The 20,830-nt window shown below is 41.4% G+C and overlaps 1 protein-coding gene across 4 annotated transcripts in view; it reads right to left on the reverse strand.

The window, feature by feature from the left end:
- Window positions 1-20,830, reverse strand: part of pikfyve (phosphoinositide kinase, FYVE finger containing) — a 180,198-nt gene that overhangs the window by 93,396 nt on the left and 65,972 nt on the right. For all 4 annotated transcript variants that reach the window (XM_085985714.1, XM_085985715.1, XM_085985713.1 and 1 more), the window contains exons 5-10: window positions 11,324-11,495; window positions 10,294-10,501; window positions 7,630-7,719; window positions 4,522-4,660; window positions 3,981-4,138; window positions 1,369-1,480 (exon numbers count right to left, since the gene is read on the reverse strand). In XM_085985714.1, coding sequence (XP_085841840.1) covers window positions 1,369-1,480; window positions 3,981-4,138; window positions 4,522-4,660; window positions 7,630-7,719; window positions 10,294-10,501; window positions 11,324-11,495 — 879 coding nt within the window. The remainder of the gene's footprint in view (window positions 1-1,368; window positions 1,481-3,980; window positions 4,139-4,521; window positions 4,661-7,629; window positions 7,720-10,293; window positions 10,502-11,323; window positions 11,496-20,830) is intronic.

Raw genomic sequence — 20,830 nt, forward strand, 5'->3', positions numbered from 1 at the left:
AAATCTCCAATTTTTTCCTCTTTTTCCATAGATAAAAAAAATTGAGAATAAAATACATATATCCTGTAACAAACCATCTAACAATCAAGAAAAATCAAAGGGACACCTTCAACATACATAATTTGGCCAGGATCCCACGCACAACTGAGCAGGATTGCGGTGGGAATGGGGGAAAATTCATGTGGTGAGGCCTACCATCACCTCACTGCCATGATCATGATTTTCCGCCCCCCAATCCCCAAGGCGATCACCGCTGGCCACTCTTTACCTGCCAACTGCACACAAATGGTGGCTCGTGTACAGGGCCTGCGTCCCAAGAGGATTTCCCCATCTGTTTGCATCACTTACTGTCATTTCCCGAAGCCACCATGTGGAAGGTGGAAGGAGGTCCCATGGAAGTGACGGTAAAGGTTCAGAGTTCCCCCACTGAAAGGAGAGGTTCTTGTAACAGTCTTCTCTCCCACCAAGTCTGGCCCAGTGCTTACCTGCCAAAGGTTTGGGTCTTGGAGCCTTGATACCACCTGTGGGTTGCATCCGCCTCTTTAAGGTCCCTCACCGTATCTGCTGCAACACCGCTAGGATTTTGTGCCTTTGCATTGGCAGGTTCCCTTTTGGTGGCAGGAAACACACTGGGAGCTCACCATGCATACGGGATAAACCTTGAATATGGAAAATTGGTCGGAGTTGGGGCAGATTTGGTGGGATAGGCAGATGTCCCGCTTCACTAGAACATCACACAGAAGAGCAAAATCGCAATCTTGTTTCAGTAGAACACAGCCTTTCCTCTTTCCTGCACTGCTATTTAAGGCATTGAAAGCAAATTGGCTGCACCTGCTTTTCAAAGCCAACATTAATTTTGCAACTAGTAAAATGGTGACAGAGGCCATTTGACATGGAGAATTTGCTTTCCACAGACTACCGAGCTTAAATATTTGTGAACCTCCCCACCTATCTGACAGTGAAAGCAAATTTACTTAGTTATAAGTTAATATATTAGTTTACAAAAGATAATGCCATTGAATAAGATAAATGTAGCCAACACTGGGTTCCTGATTGTAGCAGAGGCTTGTGCTGTAGCTGATTTGCTACAGTTTGCTTATCTTTCCCCCCGACATGGTTAAATCATTCCAATTTTTTTCGTGTTTTAATTGGCTCTTAGGTACATTTAAAATGCGTGATTAACATTACTATTACTGTAGAAATAAACCAGAAAAGCACAAAGATAGTTTTCCGATTAATACAAGGCAGATTTCATTGAGATAAGCCACCTAAATTATCAACTATAATGTATATAACCACAATGTTCATTTATTACTGTGTAACCAGAAACGAGCAATGCTGAAGCAGACTAGTGTTACATTCACTTACTTGCAAAGGCCTGTACAAGGCATATTCATCCCTAAAAAGCTGATCATGATGGGTTACACAGTCAAACCATCGTCCATCCATTAATGCCTGACCAATAGCAATTGCCTGAGCTCTGAAAAAGGAAGATACTGGATGAAATAGGTGCTGTTGTAACACTCAAATACACACAAAACTACATCTTAAGGTACAGTATATTACTCTACAAATTTCCAAGTACCGCTCAACTCCTACAAGAGAGTAAAGTGTGGAATCATTATTCCGTGATAGGTTAGTATTTACGAACATAATCCTTTTGAGAAAGTTTAGCACATCTGGTACTCTATATAGCGCAAACTCTTTGATCATCATGCACAAAATATATTATGAAGTTTCAGATTTGAGGAAAAAGAGAAACCATTCATATTCATTATTTTCATTATAAACCACAGCTTTTCATGTCGTACAAGCGGACCTGTAGAGATCAAATAGAGCAAAAATGTTGCGCTGTTAAAACTGCTCACAAACTTTAGATAAAATGAAAACTCATTTCAGTTGTGAATTTTATCTTTACAATGAAACAAGCTGAAGTGGAGCAAGAAACAAAAAAAAAGAAAAACTTGTATTTAGACAGCACCAGTAATGTCTCAAAGTGTCTCACATTGTGAACTACAGTACTTTGAAATGCAGTGACTTCACATACAGTCAAATGTGGCAGCTAATTTGCACTCAAGATGCCACAAACAGTCATGAATGACTAGCTAATCTGTTTTGAAGTGCAGGGTGAGGGAGCAGCATTGGCAAGGCATCAAGAGAACTTCCTGCTCTTCTTTAAATAGCGCCATTGGATCTTTAACATCCACTTGAACCACCAGTACAAGCAGATGGGGCCTCCGTTTCACATGAAACAAAAAGCAAGTAAAAATGATTGTACCTAAGAAAAATAGTGCGCATTGGAGTTCAACTCACAGTCAGAGTGAAAAGATATAGGTTTACGTTCACAATTTACCATACAGAGAGTTCCAAACTTAAGAATACGCTGAGGAAGATGCAAGTACAATACACTTACTCCATGGGGTAGGAGATATTTAAAAATTAGAGAAAAATTAAACCACGTCTTTTAATGTTCTCGCAACATCAACTTGGTGTGCTGAATAGTGTAGCAAGACAGGGAGGGGACCCTAAAAATGATTCTATGGGTTTCAGTAAATTTAATAAAAAACTTGTTTCAATAGTCAAAGACAACTGGATCTTAACCCTCAAAGTAAAAATGTAACAGTGTAAAATTGTAATTAACACTGTTGTGCATGACATGTCTGAAAAACAAAAGTACTTGGTTATTACAGGAAACAGTTCTAAATCTATCTATATTAATTTCTACAATAAAAAAGAACTCATCAACCTGTTGGCAAATCCTTGCTCTTGAGGATATGATCAGTCCATGGTAGATTCATGAGCTTGTCCAGACAAGAGGGATTAGGTGCCAGACCTGCACCTGGCTCCCTGCACAGTGTCAGGCTCAACTAGCTCCTGACTTGTCCAAGGCTTCCCTTTCTTGGTCTCAGTTTCTCCCCAGCTCCCCTTCAATGACCTCAGGCTGGCAGTCTGCCCCTCCCCACTTCGAGCTCTACCAATTTTTCAGACTTATCTTTGCATTCACACCTGAAGTTTTGCACAGAGCCTTATTTCAATGTTACTTTTTTTTTAAAGCAAAAGCTATTGATGCAGGACTGTACACACATTAGAAAAGGGGGGGCTGCAAAACTCAATAGAGCATAAAAAAAGTTGTGCGGAGGAGGAAGAGGCCAGGGACAGCAACAAAGGTGGCCTGAAGCTGGGAAGAAAAAAAAAGGGAGCAAACAGAAAGTAAAGCAGGTGAGAAGATAAATGTAAAATACAAAAAAATTGAAGTGCAGGAGAACGAGGGTGTGGGGGGGGGGGGGGGGGGGGGAAAGAGAGGGGAAAAAACAAGAATCTTAAGAATAGCAGGAAAAGAGGGAATTTAAAAAAAAAATGAAGGTTGAAGCTGTGAGCCTGTGAATCATGCTGGATAGCATGCAAGTGCCAGTGAGCAGACATGACAAGTATTGTGCAACATGCACTATGGAAGCTATGTGACTACCTGCTGCAGCAGGCCAGGAGCAGCAGGATACCATAGTGGCAATACCACTTTAGCTGCCCAAATAACTGCTGGAGAGTGAATGGAGGCATGAGGCCAGCCTCTCTGCCGAGGTGTTGGATGCACTGTCATTTTGAAGTGGGAGCTGAGGCCTGACACTAATAGCGGCCAGAAGTGCAACAATACACACAAGGTGTGTCCCAAAACAACACATCAGTCAGAACAATCCATGATTCAAACATTCTACTAACCTTAAACAGATGAGAAACACACTAGGGATTAGCAGTACAGCCTGGTCACTGTGTGACATGGGGAAAAAGATGCTCACAAGAGAAGTGCGAATGAAGCTGCTTCAGTCTCAAGTACTAAACCCGTTCATTTTCTCCCAAATCCATGAGCAATGGCACAAAAAAACAGGGGACATTTACTTTGCATTTATTGATTACTTCTTCACTGACTGGTGTACAAGTGTGTCAGATACATTTTGGTCCCTCTCAATTTCAGCTTTGAAAATTACCGTGTAGTTATATGTCCATTTCTAATCAACCAGTTCACCAGTTCCTTTCCCACTATGCAATTGGGATAAGTTCGCAACCAGTATCGATGATCCTGGAACTCCATGCCCATGCTGTGGTGGCATATTTTCTTCCATAAGTCTTTCAGTTGTACAGAGTCCTAAAAAGAAAATTAGAAATTCAAGATGGCTTTTAAAATAACAAAACCTCATGTTTGCATGTCACAGTGGATAGTATATCAATGTATTGCAACACAAAGTAAAATAAAAGTTTAGAACCACAGTTCCCTATAGAGAGAGTGCCCAATTATAGCCAGGTTATTGAGGGAGGTGCAGACTGATGTCATTGACAGAGATCACTAAAGAACAGTTATGCATGTTGGAGACTAAACAAGCAAAAATGATTGAAGTAAATGAAAGTGAACAAACAAAAAAAAACTGCATTGAATACCACAGCAATTTGCATTACACTACACAAAAGCATTCTGCCTCCCGTGTCCTCTCTAACTTCCAGAAAACGTTAAAACCCAAGTTGCAGGAGTACCAGAAGAATTTTTCTTTCATCTTCATTGGGGTCTGTTTTAACATATGCCCGAGAGGCTTGAGGACTGATAGAGCTGTCATATGAAGGAACCATGGGTGAAGCTGACCGGTCCAGAGAAAGATTGGTGATACTTGCAGACCTGTTATGAAAAGGAAAATAAAATCATAAACAGAAGTGGCAAGACTTGTAACTTTTGTAACATCCTTCACCATAGTCAGTAACAGGAAGAACTCGATCTTGTGACTTTCCTTTTCATACAAGATAACTAAAGTACACCTTTCCAAGTGATGCTAATTCTTTTCTCAGCGAAGCAAAGAAATGTGCAACATAATGTCAAAAACTGAACTAAATCAACTGTAATGAACATCACAATAATACATAATTGATCTTTCTGAAAAGGGACAGAATATAAACTATTGGGCTGGCATAGAAGAGGTTTCCTAGGAAACTGGTACTCCTGTTTTGTTTTTTGCTTATTTTCTCCTCACTTGAAAGTACTAACCCCATCCTCTGATACCTCGCTCAAGTGACCATTGAACACAAGAGCCTAGATAGAATGTCAGCAGGCTTTATGATTGTGGAGGTCATCACCACCAAGGCAATCATGAAGTCACCCTGCATCCACCCTTGCCTACTTTTCAAAATTAGATCGTGAACAGGGGCAGGGATCCTGGTCGATTTTTTTCACAATTCATGCCTAGAGGAATGGAGGCCAATTACAGTGCCTCAACTGTTTCCCTGGTTGAGATCAGTTAACTCAGTACAGACAGAGAGCACAATAACAGTTGTGTCTTTATTTGCTAAACTATTGGGTAATCTTATCTAACTCATTGGAAGTGCCACCAGGATTCTTCACTTAGTAGTACACTCAAGAACAAGAGGGTGGGTCTTTTGGGTGAGATGAGACAGCTATATTGAAAGCATTGATCATAAAGCAAATTACTTTAGCAGTGAGATCCAAAACATTAACATTTGAGAAAAGTACTGGGATTGCTCCAAATAAGAAGTTTTACAGATATTCTGTAGATAAACATTTTTGGGACAGGCCCAAGATAAAGCGAGTTTTAATATTTTATAATCACTTCCTTCATCTCAAGTGGCAAGCATCTGGCAATTCTCCACTCAAAAAACAGAGCCCAAAGAGTCCTCACTCTGTGGAGTAGAGACAACTATTTTGTTTAGCAAATTGACCAAATCCTTTCAACACAAGTTTAATACAAGTTGTGGATCCACATTGCAGAATTTATGCTATGAGTTTAAAAGGAACAATAATTCTACGGTGAAGCCTATGAACAACCCTATTCTCATGTCAGATGGAGGTCCTATTAAACTGATCAATACCTGAAGTTCACCCATTCTCCTGGTGAAAACCAAAGCAACATTATTTTTTGTGTTAGAATTTAATGGTCACACGATGCAGTGGCTCAAAGGCTTGTGAAACATCAAATTCAGATCTCATATAGGCAGCAAAGGCTGCTTATCGGCATCCTACATGAATCAGCCGATGGAGGAGATCCTTCCTTAAAGAGCCCAACTTTAAAAAAGGGCAGGAACACAAGGAAAATCTACAATTTAAATGATATTGCAGCTAATCTAAACTCAGTGGGTTATTAACACAATACATGTGAATGGTCAAACGAAATAAAAGAGCATGTATATTTTTCCACTTGGTGTTATAGGCCCTGGTCATCTGAAGTTATTACTATATTTTAAAAAATGAAAAGCAAAATCAAAGAAAAAATTTCACTACCAAGAGCTCTCACTTGTTGAATTCAAAGGAAAAAATAAATTCATGTAGATTTTCTGTGCAACACATGTTACAGCAATGTCAAATGTGAGTTAAGACCCAAAAAAACAAAATAATTAAAAGCTACCTAAGCAGATACAAGGTATGGTAGTTAAAAAGTTAGAGATGGAAGGGGAAGCGTACTTCATATTGAAAGTATCTCTCTTTCCATCCCTTTTCCCTGCACTTTCCTTATTTAAAAAAAACTCTACAACAGAATTGATAATTCAGTGTTTAATATTTAAAACATCAATATAGTATTTCAATGGTCATACTGATGAATCAAAGTTGACAATAGAAATGCAATGCCATTGAACTCTTTATGGTCACATTTTTAAAATGCTTTTGAGAGCAGTTATAAGACTAAAAACAGAAGAAAATTGTATTTTTAAGTTTTCAAAATTAATGAGGGGGGAAGATTGTCGCTTCATTTCAATATTTGTTCCTCCAATATGGCCTCTTACAGCCAAAATGTTTTGCTTGATGGGAGGAAATCCCTGATACTGAGCTTTGAGGACTTAAAACTATTTACATAAGAACATAAGAAGTAGGAGCAGGAGTAGGCCATACGGCCCCTCGGGCCTGCTCCGCCATTCAATAGGATCATGGCTGATCCGAACCTAGACTCACGTCCACTTCCCTGCCCGCTCCCCGTAACCCCCAATTCCCTTATCAGCTAGGAAACTGTCTATCTCCGTTTTAAATTTATTTAATGTCGCAGCTTCCACAGCTCACTGAGGTAGCAAATTCCACAGATTTACTACCCTCTCTGAGTGAAGAAGTTTCTCCTCATCTCAGTTTTGAAAGGGCAGCCCCTTATTCTAAGATTATGCCCCCTAGTTCTAGTCTCACCCATCAGTGGAAACATCCTCCCCGCATCCACCCGATCAAGCCCCCTCACAATCTTATATTTTTCGATAAGATCGCCTCTCATTCTTCTGAATTCCAATGAGTAGAGGCCCAACCTACTCAACCTTTCCTCATAAGTCAACCCCCTCATCTCCGGAATCAACCGAGTGAACCTTCTCTGAACTACCTCGAGAGCAAGTATATCTTTTCTTAAATATAGAAACCAAAACTGTACGCAGTATTCCAGGTGTGGCCTCACCAGTACCCTGTATAACTGAAGCAAGACTTCCCTGCTTTTATACTCCATCCCCCTTGCAATAAAAGCCAAGATTACATTTCTATACATTGTGCTGTGATTTTTTTTAAATGAACACTTAAATTGTGATTTCCTACAATAAAAACAGAAAAGGTCACAAACGAGAAAAGTTATAGCAAACAGGAACATAATTTTTTTTTTTTTTTTTCCTTCATACCTTTTTCGTGCAGGTGACTTTCCCACATCTTCCTGCACAGTTGTGAGGCGTGTTGTCAAAGTAGTATTCTGTGAATCCTGGTGGCCCAAGCTAATTAAAAGAAAAAGATGATGTAATCAATTCCAAAATTAAAATGTTTACTGCCCTATCTTAACTACAGAGTTTAAAATTTAACAGATGAATCACACATGCTTAAAACTACAGATCAAAAGCAGTAAGGCCCAGGTAATCATTCCATGAGTCCGCTCCAAACCCAATTAATGTTATACAAGTTAAATTTACAACACTAAACAGCATATTACCACACAAAGCAGTTCACCATTGTTATCATCATATGGTATATAGGAGCCATCCAAAAGATGTACTGTAATGACTGGCACATTATCAGCAACATTGGTAATTGGGAAAATCTTGGCTGCTTCTTTGTAATTGGAGTTCTTGACTTCCAGCCCAATTTTAAACAAAACTCTGATTAAAAGTGTGTTAATATTCTTGGGGGGAAAAATTCGGTATCGCCCCGTTTGGGGCACTATTATCGGCCATGCGCAAAGTTTAGCGCCTGGCGCTAATTATCGCCTCCGACAGCAAACTTGGCTTCTATCGCCCCTGGAGGTGATTGGAGCGCTAAATCAGGCACTTCACATCTGTCTTAAGGCGCAAAGCGCTACCTCACAGCGCTGGCGAAGCTCATGTGATATCAGTCAGCAATGGAACACAGACACACTGGCACCGGCCAATTCTTAAAGGGGAGTTCTGACGAATGGTCATCGACCCGAAACGTTAACTCTGTTTCTCTCTTCACAGATGCTGCTTGACCTGCTGAGTTTCTCCAGCATTTTCTGTTTTTATCTTAAAGCGGAGGGTTGTTCTTGCTCTCCATCCACACCCTGCTCATTGCAGCCTTGAATCTTGGCCTGGAGAGACCTGTACATCAAATCTGCTGGAAAGAACAATGGAGACACCCAGGGAAAGAGCTGAGTGCAGCCCCCACAGTCTCTTCTAAATAGATACAAGGAAGGGCAAATCAAAATGAGCCTGCAAAGTGCTGCTCAGTATGCAAAACTCCTTCACACAGCGTTGAATCTCTCCAGAAGTCTCTCTCTCTCTCAGAATGCGTGGTGCACAAATGTCACCAACGAAAAAAGGCAGGAAGCGGTCGCCTTTAAATAGCGCTCCCCCAGTCCCTTTCTGACTGCAAAACGCTCCCCTCAACCTGTCGTTGCTAGCGGCAGGCGGTAAGGCAGGGGGTGCCACTCAATATCCGGTCCGGGGCACTACGCACTTGACCGACGTCACGATCTGCCGGCGCAAGAGATCGTGGCAGCAGTGTTTAGCGCCGCTACAAAATGTCTAGTTAATTTCGCGAGCGGCGCAAACATCGCCACGCCCGGGCACTAGTTGCTTTGTGCCCCATTAGTGCCCTCTTAAGGTACTAACAGGAGGCGCAAACAACTGAATTTTTCCCCCTTGGTCTTCTTCCTTGTCCCCTCCTTTCAGAGGAAAATCACCTAAAATACTATCCTACTAAGAACTTCTAACCATGTCATCTTGATCGTGACCTTCCCCATATCCACTATACACAAGACCTTGTTCTATGTAACACTCAAGAGAGAGAAACTTATGATTGCATGAACTCATGGGTTCAAGATCCTACCATCAACTTTCTCAAATTCAAATATGGGACCCATCCAAGGAATGATGGGTCATACTTTTAGGACACCACAAGATACTTCCAAGCTGCCACTTTTGTGAAAAATGAGTGATAGGAAGAAATAGCAACAACATGGATTTTCGTTGGCCTGGATTTTGCTCTCAGTGGCAAAGAACGGTTTTTGTCATTCACCTCGCTGACAACTGCCCACAGATTTTTTGTAGACTTGTCAGTGGAGATTTCCACTAATCCAGCTTCTGTTTTAGTGCGGCACCCTCTACAGGGGATCTGTGGTGTCTGTGGCAACAGCGAGGCTCTTCAACCAAACAGATTGAAGAATCCTCACTGAGACATGCAGAGTCCAAACTAGGAAGTATAAAGCAGGAAATATATAGATTAAAATCATGTACAGAAAGCAAAATAAAGATTGGGAAATACAGATAGGATTAAGGGAGAGAGATAAGAGACAAACAGAAAAACTAAAAAAAAGTTTTAAAAATCTCCAACATTAGGTCATTTGGTTCAGCTTCAGCTGTTCTTAAAGGTCATGCAGCATCCGGCAAAAGCTTTTCAAACTGTAAATATTTTGGAGAATCTTTGCTCATTGTAAGGGATACCAGTGCCAGGTAGAATAGAACACTTTCCCACTCTCTCTACCCAATTATCAGTATCAAATACTCCAAAGTTAAGTATAACTTAAGCCAGGGGAAAGAAAATATTCTGATCAAACAGTATGCCTTAACCAAGGAGAGTGGCTCCGATTGCACCAATGTGAGTCTTTCTATTCCTTAAATCATTTAGCATTATAGTCAAAGCAAGACGGTTATTTTATCAATTTGTACTGTGGACCTACACATATTGGGAACTAGATTGATATTACATAAATTAATTTCACATATCGTTTCTTGTAGCAACCAGGGGTGAGACTTTTACCAGTCTCCCTTGGACTTAAACCCACATCACATATGTAAAAGGCCAGTGCAAACATGTGCCCCCAAAAATATTTCTCATACCTCTGCCAAGCAAGGTCCTCTTCCAAAAATATATTTCTGTTGGCTTTCCTTCCACTTACAGGAGTTCTAGGTTCACTAGGATCCAATATGGATACAGGACACGTTGAGTCAGTCAAAACATTTAGATCTTCACCAATGGAGCTGCTGTCTGTGGAGTGTGCATAGTTCAACGCTATTTTACGACAGTAAGTACATGCTCGAAGATCACCTGAAAAGATTAAATCAATTTAGAATAGTTTGCAGACCTACAGTAAATACATACATTTCAAAAAGTTAGTGGATCTACAGATCAGCTCTAATATGAGTTTTAAATAGGTAAGCTACAAGCATTTATCCTCAATGTTAACAAGGCAGTTTGTCCTTTACTTTATTAATATGCCTTTTTTGAAACAAGCATTAGTGTTAGATATGCCAAACTAGGCACATGAAAAATACTTCACACCACAGGCATAATTGCTCTACCCACGAGAAAGACTAGTGAGTGAATTTCATTCACTGCATTCTTCATATACATGCTCCAGAACACGGAAAATGTCTACTGGTATACATCAATCACCTGCATGCTACAGTAAATTGTACATTAAACAATTTTACCAACTGCATTTGGTACCAATAAAAGTTCTAAAGACTGAAGGATTACAATTCTCAATTGCTCCTCTAACATCTATACATGGCAGCACCTGAATCCACAAACAATGCAGACCATACAATGTCCCCCAAAAAATTGCCCAATAAATTTAAATAATGTTAGTTACAGTAAAGTGTCTCCATTAATTTAACAACTTGTTTTCTGGTTAAATTTTGCCACCAGTTTATTTTTTTACATGCTTTAATCATGCCTGATCATTTCTTTTTCCATCCACTGTATAAATTAAAAGCATGTTGGGAACCTGTTTGTTATATTTATCCAGTTATTTAACCCACCATAAAGTACACATGACTATCATTTGCCCTATTCAGTTGCTTAAATTGATCAATCCTTGGCACATAGAGGATTTAATCTCTTAAATTGGCTTCACTATTTACATACCAGCATAACCCATGAATTTTCCAGGAATTTCTTGATTGCAACAGCGACTACAGAAGATCTGTCCACACAAACGGCAGTGATGTCGACGTCTAAAGGTGGTAAACTTCTCATTGCAATCATAACACTCTTTACACTGACTGTCTGGCATCCAGTACTGCTTCAGGTCAGTATCCTGTATTGCAAAACACAGGTAATAATCTAGGATTCATTGATCCAGAACTATTATAAAGCACAGTAGTATCTCCATACATGCATACGAATGAACACATTCTTGACACATTCTGTTACAAGTAAACTACCTCAACATTCCAGTTGTCCCTTCTTTGGGAACTTAACATACAACTATGCATGTCCCCACTTACTGCATGTAGCAGGACTGAATGAAGTTTTGACTTTAAAAATGTACTTTCCCCCTCGCCCTTTCCAAGAAGCCCCTATTCATATTTTTTATTCCTCCCCTTCAAGCAGGACATGCAGGAAGTTTATTCACATACCTCTTAGAGCACTATTTAATCGCCACTGCAATTTTTTTCCCCCAGTTTTCCTTTTCTCTCAGCATTTAGGAAAACTTAAATGGAAATCCTACCACTCTGTTGCCATGGGTGTTGATAAAATAAGCTGTGTCATTAGTTTTCTTTTTTGGTGGCATTGGTTGACAGAAAGATGTTGGACAGAACACCAGGAGAAACATAGAAGATAGGAGCAGGAGTAGGCCATTCGACCCCTCGAGCCTGCTCCGCCATTCAATGAGATCATGGCTGATCATCCAAATTCAGTACCCTGTTCCTGCCTTCTCTCCATATCCCTTGATCCCTTTAGCCTTAAGAAATATATCCAACTCCTTCTTGAATATATTTAATGAATTGGCCTCTACTGCCTTCTGTGGTAGAGAATTCCACAGGTTCACCATTCTCTGGGTGAAGAAATTCCTCCTCATCTCTGTCCTAAATGGCTTATCCCTTTATCCTTAGACTGTTACCCCTGGTTCTGGACTCCCCGACCATCGGGAACATCCTTCCTGCATCTAGTCTGTCTAGTCCTGTTAGAATTTTATAAGTTTCAATGAGAACTTTCTGTTCATTTGAATAGTGCTACAGGATGTTTAACTTCCACCTGAATCACCGGAACAGGCAAATGGGACCTCGGTTCAGTGTCTCATCTGATGGACAGAATCGACAACAATGAAGCACCCTCAGTATTGCACTGGAATGTCAGCCTACATTACCCTGGAATGTCAGCCTACATTACCCTGGAGTGGGACTCAAACCCACAATGTTTTCTCAGTAGCAAAAGTACTACCAAAAGTGAGCCAAGTTTACACTTGCTACATTTTTTTTAACGCTATCTTTCAGCTGAGAGCGCTGGCAATTTTAAGGGTAAACAAAACTCAAGAGGAAAGGAAAGAAAAAAAGGGAAGAAAAATACTTTAATCTAAAATACCACCAGAAGAAACATGGTAAATATTTTTGTCTTGAATATCTCCTCTAAAAAGAAGAAATTTTGTTTTTCAAGTAGAAAGGTGGCTTCACTGAGATCCTCCATGGCAGTTCTACTGGCTGTAAAAATGCAAGCAGATCCATATCCGGCTGGCTACCATTAAACTGAGCATATGATTGGCACCTCAAAATTAGCTTTAAAAAAGAAAGGACTCGCAGGGGTTCTTGCACAATATTAAAATAAATGGGAGGAATAGCAGCAACTCTAATATACCTTTCACACAGTCAACAAAAACAGTTCTTGTGTGTGAGGTAAGCTATGCAAAATCACTTTTTTTGGTTTAATCAAGTAGAATGACAGAGAACTGATGAAACTTGAAACCAATTTGACTGCTTAACTTAAGTCAGGCATTGTTGGAACTAAGCTAACAACCACATACATCGGTTGCATCCATATTTTCTGAAAGATGTGACATAATATACATGCCTATCTCATCATAGAAAGTTACAGCACAGAAGGAGGCCATTCAGCCCATCTTGTCCGTGCCAGCTGACAAACAGCTATCCAACCTAATCCCACTTTCTAGCACTTGGTGCGTAGCCTTGCAGGTTACGCCACTTCAAGTGCATATCCAAGTACTTTTTAAATGTGATCAGGGTCTCTGCCTCTACCACCCTTTCAGGCAGTGAGTTCCAGACATCCACCACCCTCTGGGTGAAAAAATTTCTCCTCAAATCCCCTCTAAACGTCCAACCAATTATTTTAAATCCTGGTTATTGACGCTTCTGCGAAGGGAAGTAAGTCCTTCCTCTCAACTCTAACTAGGTCTCTCTTAATTTTATACACTTCAAATAGGTCTCCCCTCAGCCTCCTCTGTTCCAAAGAAAACAACCCCAGCCAATCCAATCTTTCTTCATAGCTAAAATTCCCCAGCCCAGGAAACATCCTCGTAAATCTCCTCTGCACCCCCTCTAGTGCAATATCATCCTTTCTGTAATGTGGTTACCAGAACTGCACGCAGTATTCTAGCTGCAACCTAACTAGTGTTTTATACAGTTCAAGCATAACCTCCCTGCTCTTATATTCTATGCCTCGGCTAATAAAGGCAAGTAGCCCATATGCCTTCATAGAAACATAAAAGATAGGAGCAGGAGTAGGCCATTCGGCCACTCAAGCCTGTTCAATGAGATCATGGCTGATCATCCAAATTCAGTACCCTGTCCCTGCTTTCCCCCCATATCCCTTTAGCCTTAAGAAATATATCTAACTCCTTCTTGAATCTATTTAATGAATTGGCCTCAACTGCCTCTGTGGTAGAGAATTCCACAGGTTCACCACTCTCGGGGTGAAGAAATTCCTCATCTCAGTCCTAAATGGCTTACCCCTTATCCTTAGACTGTGACCCCTGGTTCAGGACTCCCCCGCCATCGGGAACATCCTTCCTGCATCTAGTCTGTCTAGTCCTGTTAGAATTTTATAAGTTTCAATGAGATCCCCTCCCATTCTTCTAAACTCTAGCGAATACAAGCCCAATCGACCCAATCTCTCTTCATATGTCATTCCTGCCATCCCAGGTATCAGTCTGGTGAATCTTCGCTGCACTCCCTCCATGGCAAGAACATCCTTCCTCACATAAGGCGGCCAAAACTACGCACAATACTCAGGTGTGGTCTCACCAAGGCCCTGTACAACTGCAGCAAGACATCCTTGCTCCTGTACTCGAATCCTCTCGCTATGAAGGCCAACCATTTGCCTTCTTAACCGCCTGCTGCACCTGCATGCTTACCTTCAGCGACTGGTGCACAAGGACACCCAGGTCTCGTTGCACTTCCCCTTTTCCCAATCTATTACCATTCAGGTAATAATCTGCCTTCCTGTTTTTGCCACCAAAGTTGATAACCTCGCATTTATCCACATTATACTGCATCTGCCCAATCACCCAACCTGTCCAAATCATACTGGAGTTTCTCTGCATCCTCCTCACAACACACATGCCCACCCAGCTTTGTGTTGTCTGCAAACTTGGAGATATTACATCTAGTTCTCTCATCTAGATCATTAATATATATAGTGAATAACTGGGGTCCTAGCACCGATCCCTGCAGTACCCCACTAGTCACTGCCTGCCACTCGAAAAAAGACCCGTTTATTCCAACTCTTTGCTTCCTGTCTGCCAACCAGTTCTCTATCCAAGTCGGTACCTTACCCCCAATCCCATGTGCTTTAACTTTACACGCTAGTCTCTTATGCGGGACCTTATCGAAAGCCTTCTGAAAGTCCAAATACACCACATCCACTGGTTCTCCCTTGTCTATTCTACCAGTTACATCCTCAAAAAATTTCAGTAGGATTAGTCAAGCATGATTTACCTTTTGTAAATCCATGTTGACTTTGTCCGATCCTGTCACTGTTTTCCAAGTGCTCTGCTATTAAATCTTTTATAGTGGACTCTAGCATCTTCCCCACTACCGATGTCAGGCTTACCGGTCTACAATTCCCTGTTTTCTCTCTACCACCTTTTTTAAATAGTGGGGTTACATTAGCTACCCTTCAATCCATGGGGACTGTTCCAGAGTGTGTAGAATTTTGGAAGATGACCAGCAATGCATCTACTATTTCTTGGGCCACTTCCTTAAGTACCCTAGTATGTAGATTATCAGGTCCTGGGGATTTATCGGCCTTCAATCCCGTCAATTTCCCTAACACCATTTCCCTACAAATACTGATTTCATTCAGTTCCTCCCTCTCATTAGACCCTATGTTCCCAGACATCTCTGGGAGGTTATTTGTGTCCTCCTTTGTGAAGACAGAACCAAAGTATGTATTTAATTGGTCTGCCATTTCTTTGTTTCCCATTATAAATTCTCCTGATTGACTGCAAGGGACCTACGCTTGACTTTACCAATCTTTTTCTCTTCACATATCTATAGAAGCTTTTACAGTCAGTTTTTATGTTCCCTGAAAGCTTACTCTCATAATCTATTTCCCCCCTCTTAATTCATCCCTTTGTCCTCCTTGGCTGAATCCTAAACTGCTCCCAATCCTCAGGTTTGCTGCTTTTTCTGACCAATTTATGTCCTCTCCTTGGATCTTATGCTATCCCCAATTCCCTTGTTAGCCACGGTTGAGTCACCTTTTTTTGGTTTTATTTTTATGCCAAACAGGGATGAACAAATTCTGTAGTTCATCCATGCGATCTTTAAGTGTTTGCCATTGCCTATCCACCGTCAACCCTTTAAGTAACGTTCCCCAATCCATCCTAGCTAACTCGTGCCTCATACCATCGTGGTTTCCTTTATTTAAATTCAGGACCCTAGTCTGAGTCAACTACTTCACTCTCCATCTTAATGAAGAATTCGATCATATTATGATCGTTCCTCCCCAAGGGACCTCGCACAAGATTGCTAAATAATCCTTTCTCATTACATAATACCCAGTCTAAGATGGCCTGATCTCTAGATGGTTCCTCGACATATTGGTCCAGGAAACCATCCCATATACACTCTAGGAAGAACTCCTCCACAGTATTGTTACTAATTTGGTTAGCCCAATCTATATGTAGATTAAAGTCACCCATGATAACTGCTGTGCTCTTATTGCACGCGTCTAATTTCCCGTTTAATGCCATCCCCAACCTCAGCATTACTGTTTGGGGGTCTGTATAAAACACCCACTAACGTTTTCTGCCCCTTGGTTTTTCTCGGCTCTACCCATACAGATTCCACATCATCAGGGCTAATATCCTTCCTTACTATTCTGTTAATCTCTTCTTTAACCAGCAATGCTACCCCACCTCCTTTTCCTTTTTTCCTGCCTTTCCTGAATATTGAATACCCCTGGATGTTGAATTCCCAGCCTTGGTCACCCTGGAGCCATGTCTACGCAATCCCAATTATATCATATCCATTTACATCTATTTGCGCAGCTAATTCATCCACCTTACATAAGAACATAAGAAATAGGAGCAGGAGTAGGCCAATCGGCCCCTCGAGCCTGCTCCACCATTCAATAAGATCATGGCTGATCTGATCCTAACCTCAAATCTTCTATCACTCTCCATCCCACCCGAACCCATGTGATCTCCCGGGAGAGGCGAAAAACCAGATAAAAAACTCAATGGCCAATTTGGGAGAAAAAATCTGGGAAATTCCTCTCCGACCCATCTAGGCGATCGAAACTCTTCCAGGAGATCACTCTGTCCCTATATTTTCTACAGTACTTACCTTCTGTAAAGGCGATCTCCACCCCAGCCAGGAACAGGAATAAAACCATCTCCTGAAATCTAACACAGAATTAGAACACAAGAAGTAGGAGCAGAACCAGGCTACACGGTCCCTGGGCCCGCTCCACTATCCACAGGGCCATGACCATTCCGAACCTAGACTCATGTCCAATTTCCTGCCCGCTCCCCGTAACCCTCAATTCCCTTTACTTCTAGGAAACTATCTATTTCTGTTTTAAATTTATTTAATGATGTAGCTTCCACAGCTTTCTGGGGCAGCAAATTCCACAAACCTACCACCCTCTGAGTGAAGAAGTTTCTCCTCATCTCAGTTTTGAAAGAGCAACCCCTTATTTTAAGATTATGCCCACTAGTTCTAGTTTCACCCATCATTGGGAACATCCTCACCGCATCCACCCGATCAAGCCCCTTCACAATCTTATATGTTTCAATAAGATCGCCTCTCATTCTTCTGAACTCCAATGAATAGAGTCCCAATCTACTCAACCTCTCCTCATATGACCACCCCCTCATCCCCGGGATTAACCGAGTGAACCTTCTTTGTACTGACTCGAGAGCAAGTATGTCTTTTCTTAAGTATGGACACCAAAACTGTATGCAGTATTCCAGGTGCGGTCTCACCAATACCTTGTATAACTGCAGCAATACCTCCCTGTTTTTATATTCTATCCCCCTAGCAATAAAAGCCAACATTCCATTGGCCTTCTTGATCACTTGCTGCACCTGCATACTAACTTTTTGAGTTTCGTGCACCAGGATCCCCAGATCCCTTTGTACTACAGTACTTTCCAGTTTCTTGCCATTAAGATAATAACTTGCTCTATGATTTTTCCTGCCAAAGTGCATAACCTCACACTTTCCAGTATTGTATTCCATCTGCCAAATCTCTGCCCACTTACTTAGTCTGTCTATGTCACTTTGCAGGTTTTTTATGTCCTCCTCACTCACTACTTTCCCTTCCATCTTAGTATCATCTGCAAACTTTGATATGTTACACTCGGTCCCCTCCTCCAAATCGTTAATATAGATTGTAAAGAGTTGGGGACCCAGCACTGACCCCTGCGGAACACCACTAGTTACTGATTGCCAGTCTGAGAATGAACCATTTATCCCAACTCTCTGCTTTCTGTTAGAGAGCCAATCCTCCACCCACGCCAGAATATTACCCCCAATCCCGTGATTTTTTTTTATCTTGAGCAATAATCTTGTGTGGCACCTTGTCAAATGCCTTTTGGAAGTCTAAATACACTACGTCCACTGGTTCTCCTTTATCCACCCTGTATGTTACTTCCTCAAAGAACTCAAGCAAATTTGTCAAACATGACTTCCCCTTCATGAAACCATGCTGAGTTTGTCCTATTAAATTATGTTTATCCAATTGTCCCATTACTGTCTCCTTAATAATGGACTCTAACATTTTACCAACCACAGATGTTAGGCTAACAGGTCTATAGTTTCTAGCCTTCTGCCTACTACCCTTTTTAAATAAGGGTGTTACATTAGTAGTTTTCCAATCTGCCGGGACCTTTGCTGAGTCCAGGGAGTTTTGGAAAATTATTACCAATGCATCCACAATCCCTACCGCTACTTCCCTCAAGACCCTAGGATGTAAGCCATCAGGTCCAGGGGATTTATCCTGCTTGAGTCCCATTATTTTACCAAGTACCACTTCCTTAGTGATTTTAATCGTATTTAGCTCCTCTCCCCCCTAGAGCCCCCTGTTTGTCCAGTGTTGGGATATTCTTAGTGTTCTCTACCGTAAAGACTGATACAAAATATTTGTTCAGCGTTTTTGCCATCTCCATGTTTCCCACCATTAATTTCCTGGTCTCATCCTCTAAGGGACCAACATTTACTTTAGCCACACTTTTTCTTTTTATATAACTATAGAAACTTTTGCGATCTGTTTTTATATTTTTTGCGAATTTACTTTCATAGATTATCTTCCCTTTCTTAATCAAACTTTTAGTTATTTTTTGCTGTCTTTTAAAGACTTCCCAATCTTCTATCCTCCCACTAGATTTGGCTACCTTATATGCCCTTGTTTTTAGTCGGATACTATCCTTAATTACTTCACTTAGCCACGGATGGCTATCTTTTCTTTTACACCCTTTTTCCCCTCAGTGGAATATATATTTTTTGGAAGTTGTAAAATAACTCCTTAAATGTACACCACTGATCATGTACCGTCTTACCCTTTAATCTATTTTCCCAGTCCACGCTTCTCAATACCGCTCTCATACCTTCATAGTCTCCTTTATTCAAGCTCAGCACGCTTGTTTGAGATCCAACCTTCTCACCCTCTACTTGAATATGGAATTCAACCATGTTATGGTCACTCATTCCAAGGGGATCCTTAACTAGGACATTTTTAATTAATCCTGTCTCATTACACAGGACCAAATCTAAGGTTGCTTGCCCCCTGGTCGGTTCAGTTACATACTGCTCAAGAAACCCATCCCTAATACACTCAATGAACTCATCCTCAAGGCTGCTCTGCCCAATTTGATTTGTCCAGTTAATATGATAGTTAAAATCCCCCATAATTATAGCTATTCCCTTATTACAAGCCTCAACTATTTCCTGATTAATACTCCACCCAGAGTTGCAACTGTTCGGAGGCCTATAGACTGCGCCCACTAGTGTTTTTTTCCCCTTATCATTCCTGATCTCCACCCAAACTGTTTCACTATCCTGCTCCTTTGACCCAATATCATTTCTCTGTATTATAGTGATTCCTTCCTTTATTAACATAGCCACGCCACCTCCCCTCCCTTCCTGCCTGATTGTTAAATAACCTGGTATGTTTAATTCCCAGTCATGGTCACCCTGCAGCCATGTTTCTTATTATGAATGCTCCTCGCATTAAGACACAAAGCCTTCAAGCTTTTTTTTTTTTTAAAAAACACACTTAGACCTTTTAGAATTATTAATTACTGTGGCCATGTTTGATTTACACCCTTGATTTCTCCGACTGCCACTTCTGCTTTTCTCCTTCCTGTCTTTTGTTTCTATCCTTGATTCCCTTTCCTCTGTCTCCCTGCACAGGTTCCCAACCCCCTGCCATTTTTGTTTACACCCCCCCCCCAACAGCACTAGCAAACACTCCCCCTAGGACATCGGTCCCGGTCAGGTGCAAACTGTCTAGTTTGTACTGGTCCCACCTCCCCCAGAACCAGTTCCAATGTCCCAGGAATTTGAATCCCTCCCCCTTGCACCATTCTTCTAGCCACGTATTCATCTGAAATATCCTTCTATTTCTACTCTGGCTAGCACGTGGCACTGGTAGCAATCCTGAGATTACTACCTTTGAGGTCCTATTTTTTAATTTACCCCCTAACGCCCTATATTCTGCTTTTAGGACCTCATCCCGGTTTTTACCTATATCGTTGGTACCTATATGCACCATGACAACTGGCTGTTCGCTCTCCCCCTCCAGAATGCCCTGCAGCCGCTCCGAGACATCCTTGACCCTTACACCAGGGAGGCAACATACCATCCTGGAGTCTCGTTTGCGGCCGCAGAAATGCCTATCTATTCCCCTTACAATAGAATCCTCCATCACTATAGCTCTCCCATTCCCTTCCTGCCTGTGCAGCCTTTACCTGCGGTGTGACCAACTGATTAAACGCGATATCCACGACGTCCTTAGCATCGCGAATGCTCCAGCATATATCCATTCACAGCTCCAGCGCCGCAATGCGGTCTGCCAGCAGTTGCTGCTAGATACACTTCCCGCGCACATGGTCGTCAGGGACACAGGAAGTGCCCCTGATTGCCCACAGTGCAGGAGGAGCATGCCACGGAGCGGAGCTGTGCTGCCATGA

Source organism: Somniosus microcephalus, chromosome 4 (assembly GCF_052327205.1).
Source record: "Somniosus microcephalus isolate GS21.2 chromosome 4, FLI_Smic_1.0, whole genome shotgun sequence".
Lineage (NCBI taxonomy): Eukaryota > Metazoa > Chordata > Chondrichthyes > Squaliformes > Somniosidae > Somniosus > Somniosus microcephalus.